We start from the raw sequence: 6040 nt of genomic DNA on the forward strand, positions 1-6040 counted from the left end.
AAAACTCAATTTTTAAAAAAAGATTTAAATGCCAAAATTATTTTAATGCAAAATGACTTAAAGTTTTAAATTAAAAATATGGTTTTAAGTAAGCAAACAAAAAATTTAATGCTCATGAAAAATTGGTTTGATGCAAATAAAATTAATTATTTGATGCGATGATCATGAGGCACATAGATATGTCATATGTCATGCACAAATAGCACAATCCATGATCACACAGCAAACAATGGATCACATATGAACAATATATCAGACAAACTAACAAACTAATAATTAAAGAGAAGATTAAGAATGAGTGAAACTTGTGACCACGCTCTATTTAAGATGGAGTCTGCAGTGAAAAGCAGTACAATATAGTATATACTAAAGCAGCAAAACAGACTTGAGATGTGAAGAAGTTAACTCTAAAGTCTAAACAGAGGCAGGTAATAGGCTTGAGCCTTTTCTGCAGTATATTGGTATAGAAAAAGGAACAAAAAAATTCTATTAACCAAACTAACTATTTTGCATCCCTAAAGAAACAAGTTCAATCAAACATTCACAGGTGACACATGTTAGAAGATAAAGTCTTATATGCAAGGTCTATTTCTTGTTCTGTCATCTCGATTGTATCATCACTATCATAGTCAGCTGCACTGGAAGATGCGGCATTTGTTTTTCCCTTTTTGCTTCTTTGTTGTTCATTTATCTTGGATTTCTTAGTCAATTCATGATCTAACCTATTTAGTTCCTCCTCGTAAATACGTTTACAGTCCAGTGCTTGTTTGTGGATATCTTCCTTTGACATTGAAGTCCTAACGTTTCCCATGGCATCCAATTTCGCAAGCTCCTCAACAACTCGAGGTAAGAATTTCCAGTCCTCAGTTCCTCTCCCAATGTCCTGGTTAAAGTTAACAAAACAAACACGATCAGCTCCAAAATTCTGCATTTCATTTAATCTTTGATATAATAGCACCACATTGAAACTAAAAGTAAGAATACCAAAATGGCACAAAACTCAGACATCTGTGTGCACTTCAACAAGTCTAGATGCAAATTATCAATGACTTCGAAAGGATATTTTCAATGTAAACAAGTGTCACTCAGTGTAACGACTCGGTCAAATGATTATACATTATTCGTCCATTCGTAAAAAAAAATACTAACATTCTTGCAAGAGAAATTTTGTCATGATTAGGAAATAGAAAATACCAAGTACTATTGGTGTTCATATAAGAGAAACTTTGACATACTTACGATTTGTTATGTTTCCTGTGTAATTCATCTCATACCTTGCCAAGAAAGATACGCAACTTGCAACGAATTCTCAAATAATAATGAATGCATTTAGTTGATAGTATAAATCTGTGCCCCGCATCTATTATCAATTATTAGTTCAATACTCATTAATAATTTTTCTCGTAGAATTTAAAGAAATGTCTCTATGCAAGGGAAATTTTACTTATATTAGCACCCGCAAAGGCAAAGAAAAAAAAACTAAAATAGTTGCTTACTAAGTTACGACCAGTTTTAATTATGTGCATTACCTGTTTTTCCTCGAGAGAACATATTGCATCTTGCAAGCAAGTCAGAATCCCTTCTGCAGCTATTTTTGTTATCTCACTTGGATCTGGCTGAAAGGATCACTTAAGAATTTAGTTTCACATAGGATATAACTAACGAACTTGAACACAATTAAGTTAGAACAACAGATAGGCCCAACTTCTGAGTATTTATCACTGTAAGAATGAGCACTTAAATACTAACAAACGACTTTGAATCCGCTGCCCAGTGCCTACCTGTTTTTTATCTTTTAGTTTGATTCAATGCAAGTTCAGAGTGCTTACTTAAAGTCACGAGTCATGACCTCTAGAAGAACAGACAGAAACAGTTATTATACAGGAAATGGATGATCATAACCTTTTCTTCTTGACTCTCCAACCACTGAATTGTTTTATTCAAATCATCAAGAGCCCACTTCTTTACTTCAGAAGGCTCAAAGCATTTCCTAGCGCCATCAATGTCTTTTCCCTGGAATATGTAATAAACAAAAAAGTAGCAAATATAATTTTAACGGATAAAATAAATATTATTTGGTTCCATTATTCTCAAACCAAGTATGTAAAATTATAAAACAGTTTGCCACTTTTACCTTCGATTTTATAGAAGTACTTGCCTTTGAAGCCTCTCTATCAACGTGCCTTGGTGGTCTGTGAGATGGTTTATGTTCTGCAGTCACCCATAAAATCACAAGAAGAAAATATGAGATGTGAAACTGGACGGAGACAATGGCGTGGGACTTGCGTAGGAGGTTGGCCAACATGCATATGGCATCAGCTTATATAGATTTGTCTTCACAATTTTGCAGTTATGTATATGTCTTCCGGTGAAAATATAGTTGTAAAGAAAGCTTTAAAAACACAGATGTCTTTTTTAAGAAATTTCAGAAATAATTAAGCATGTATATTATCAATATAATGTGCAGATAATGGAGTTTTCTCTTGTTAAAATAGGGATTCTGCTTCAGAAGCAAGTAATTTTTACTTTTTAGGATTTACTTTTCCAGGAAAAAAAGAGAGAGGAGAGATGACTATGAAATGTGAGATCTAAGATGCAAGTCACAAAGGTCCACAGCTCCGTGCAATCTTTATTACCATATTTTGAGCTCAAATCTCATTTTATATATAAGATGCATGTAGCAATCAGTAAAGCATTTATTTAATACCAAAAGAACTTTGGTTAAAGGTCCTATCAATTTATTAGTGAATATACAGTTATGTCACCTTCATTGACTTCGTGCGATCTACTTCCTTTACGCCATGGTTTCCCGGCATGCATAAGGTAACTATCAATTTCGACGAGTTTCCTCTGGGTGTAACATTCTTGTATCCAATCCTGTCACACACCCAAAAACAAAATAAAGGATACATCAAGTTAATTTTTGTTAATAAAATATATAGAACCAAAATCAGCACAACGTTACTCGAATTTCCCCACCAAAATCTAAAGAGTAGTAAGCTTGCTACCCAATAATTTTGACAAATTAATACTCCAATATTAGTTAAAAAAATGTCATGGTCCGGATTATGCAACAAATAGGATTCTCCTTAGTGAAATGCTTGGATTAGCACCTTATATAAGAATCACATTCATGTTGACACAACAGAGAGCAAGGAAATCTATTGGGCGGTATCCTTTCCTCGAGTAAGAAGCTTAATGTCCAAATGTCAACCAAGGTAAAACATCCCTAATTTGCTTCATAAATCACTATCCTATGTCTCAAGTACCAACCTCTAAATACCGTTGCAAATTATGGACACTACGGCTACGGCCTACAGCAATTGACGCTGAATTGCACACAGAGAGCATTTTTCCATACTCAAAGAAAAATGACATTATACATTGAGATGCCCTAGTACCTTCTTGGCTATTTGTTGATAAACTGTCTAAAATTCTGGCCATGAGACATTAATAAAACAATACATAGAAACAATGTACTGATCCGTACCAAAAGCAGCGAGAATATCAAATAATTAAATATAGATTCCTGAAGAGTATAACACATGGCGAGACATTCTTGAGGAGTTCTTTCTTTCCACAGCTATCCTTCCCAAAAGATAAGTAGTATTTTGAAAGACCATTCACATGTAAAGAGTAAAAAGAAAGGAACAAAGAAAAACCTTTGACACAATAGTTCCACAATCAGCTTCAACTTGTCGAAACTTAGGAGTATTTGGAAACGCACAAACCAAAAGGGTGCAATTAGAGTTCCAGTCAGGCTTAAACTCTGCTCCCATTTCCATAGCACGCGACCTCAAAATCCCACGCTCGGGATTCACAAACCCCGACAGCACAAAAACTACACCTTCCTGTCCATCCATAAACCAGTTCAACGAGTTAATAAAATAAGCTCAGTCAACAACAACACAATCACAACCAAAAATACACACAAAAAAAAAAACAAACACTAATAATCCTTAATAATGTACCAGAAGCTTGTCAAAGCCTATAGATTCCGAACAAGAAGCAGAAGATTGAAGTTTGGCCTTCTTCTTGGAAATCTCAATTTCACTGGATTTCTCACCACTTTCACCATCCAAAACCGGTTTCTTTCCAGAATTTCCATCATCATCATTATCTTTGGAACTCATCCATGATGGAAGGTTTCTCTTGGAACCTTTGTTAATATCAGACATGACAACAACTACACCCAAGTTACAGTAGAAAACCCTGCATTTAGGGTTTGGTATAAAATTCAAAAATTGTTTCAAAATTTCATCAATCGATAGAAACATACAATGGATTTTGAGGATTGAGGATTGTTTAACATGCATTCAACTTGTTTAGAATAAAAATATACAGATAGAAAATTAAATAAAACGGTAAAGGGAAAGAAAAAGGAGAACCTATTTGGTTGATTAGTTGCTTCTTCTTCTTCTTTCTTTCGCTGCAGTGTTTTGTGAAAGGTTTTGATTACAACTTTTTATCAGTGAGTTGAAGAACAGATTTCGAATAAGCTACGTGATATTTATTATTTTCTGAATGTAGAGCAAATTGGTGGATGTGCTGGAGTGGTTATCGGGCATGACTAGAAATCATGTGGGCTTTGCCCGCGCAGGTTCGAATCCTGCCGTCCACGATTATTTTTACATTTGAAAAACTCAATGATTTGTAATATCGTAAAGAGAGAATAACTACAATAATTTTTTTTTACTCTAACTTTTTATCACATTAGTTTTTAATAGAATTCTAAAGAATTTGTTTAAACCTATAATTTATCTCAGTTGTACATGAATCCGTATAACTTTTGTGTGCGTTTACTTATTGTTTATGCACTTTTCTTGTGTTATCCGCTCTACAATCATATTTTGATCTTAACAATCAATTTTTGAAGTTGTTATAATATAAGCAAAAGATTTCACCACGCAATCACAATTCAACCTCCCTTCTTGTATATTTTTCTTATCTTCAGTTAGAATCAGAGCACAATTTGTGCTAAACACTCAAGAGTGGCACATAAAAAGATCCTGAAGAGAAAAGTATACTAGATGAGTGAGTTTGATAGTAATATTACTGGTATACCATTTTATTATAATGCTCTTGAAAAGAGTCACTATTATGCTAGACCACCTACATTCAATGGTGATTCCACTCAGTTTGAATGGTGGAAAAGTAAGATGTAGACCTACATTATTGGTCTTGATGATGAGTTATGGGATATCCTTGAGGATGATATTGACATTGAGGTCAATAGTGTTGGAATAGTGGCTGACAGAAAAACTCTCACAACAGCTCAAAAGAAACTCTAGAGGAAACATCATAGAGTTAAAGGGATTTTGATTAAATCTCTACCTCACTATGAGTACATTAAAATCATTGATAAGTCTACTGTTAAGACTATCTTTGATTTCTTGTGTTATACTTATGAAGGGAATCTTTAATTTAAAGAGGCAAAGGCCAACCTTTTTGTACAACACTCTGAATTGTTCAAAATGAAGGATGATGAAGATAATGAAAGCATGCTCTCTATGTTTCAAGTTCTTGTATCAGACATTCAAGTGCTGAACAAAAGTTACACTATATCTGACCATGTAAAGAAAATCTCGAGGAGTCTTCCTGTGAGATTCAGACTTAAAGTCACATATATTCAGGTGGTCAAAGACCTGAATACTGTGAGTCTTCAAAGTCTGATAAGCAACCTTCAGAGCCATGAAATGGAACTAAATGGAGATGAGCTTGTGAAGATGTCTAAACACTGGCTTTAAAATCACTTGTTGAGAAATATGGTGATAAAGTTGTCGGATCCTTAAAAGCTTGGAAATCATAAGAAGCTTCTATTGAAGAATTTTCTGATGGTGACTTTGATGATGAGGAAATGACCTTTGTCATAAAAAAGTTTCAACAGTTGGCTAAAAGGAACAAGAGATTCTATGGTAAAAGTCGTGGTTTCAGAGGCTCTAGTTCAAGAGACAAAGATGATGATCATAAAAACGGCTTCAACTACAAGAAGCTTCGTCATTTTAGAGTCGAATGTCTTGATTTGCAGAAGGACAAATCA

The 6040-nt window shown here is 34.2% G+C and overlaps 1 protein-coding gene and 1 non-coding gene across 2 annotated transcripts; one reads left to right on the forward strand and one right to left on the reverse strand.

Annotated features, from left to right (window-relative positions):
- Nucleotides 1-271: 271 nt before the first annotated feature.
- On the reverse strand, nucleotides 272-4536 carry LOC131648391 (DNA-repair protein XRCC1-like). Its single transcript, XM_058918153.1, has 8 exons — nucleotides 4389-4536; nucleotides 3972-4212; nucleotides 3663-3851; nucleotides 2766-2877; nucleotides 2135-2211; nucleotides 1903-2013; nucleotides 1530-1616; nucleotides 272-883 (listed from the first exon to the last, which is right to left on the reverse strand). The coding sequence occupies exons 2-8, from the start codon at nucleotides 4176-4178 to the stop codon at nucleotides 542-544; spliced, it is 1125 nt and encodes a 374-aa protein (XP_058774136.1). The 5' UTR covers nucleotides 4179-4212; nucleotides 4389-4536; the 3' UTR covers nucleotides 272-541.
- A 3-nt stretch (nucleotides 4537-4539) lies between these two features.
- Nucleotides 4540-4621, forward strand: TRNAS-AGA (transfer RNA serine (anticodon AGA)). The gene has a single exon. It is a non-coding gene; the product is annotated as a tRNA-Ser (tRNA).
- The last annotated feature ends 1419 nt before the right edge of the window (nucleotides 4622-6040 follow it).

Source organism: Vicia villosa, linkage group LG2, assembly GCF_029867415.1.
Source record: "Vicia villosa cultivar HV-30 ecotype Madison, WI linkage group LG2, Vvil1.0, whole genome shotgun sequence".
Lineage (NCBI taxonomy): Eukaryota > Viridiplantae > Streptophyta > Magnoliopsida > Fabales > Fabaceae > Vicia > Vicia villosa.

What these genes read in the sequence shown, in the direction of transcription:
- LOC131648391 (XM_058918153.1), bottom strand. Translation starts at nt 4,178, where the DNA reads ATGTCTGATATTAACAAAGGTTCCAAGAGAAACCTTCCATCATGGATG. An exon ending in TAGGCTTTGACAAGCTTCTG is followed by an intron (nt 3,852 to 3,971) that starts GTACATTATTAA and finishes ATGGATGGACAG; the next exon opens with GAAGGTGTAGTTTTTGTGCT. An exon ending in TGGAGAGTCAAGAAGAAAAG is followed by an intron (nt 1,617 to 1,902) that starts GTTATGATCATC and finishes TGATCCTTTCAG; the next exon opens with CCAGATCCAAGTGAGATAAC.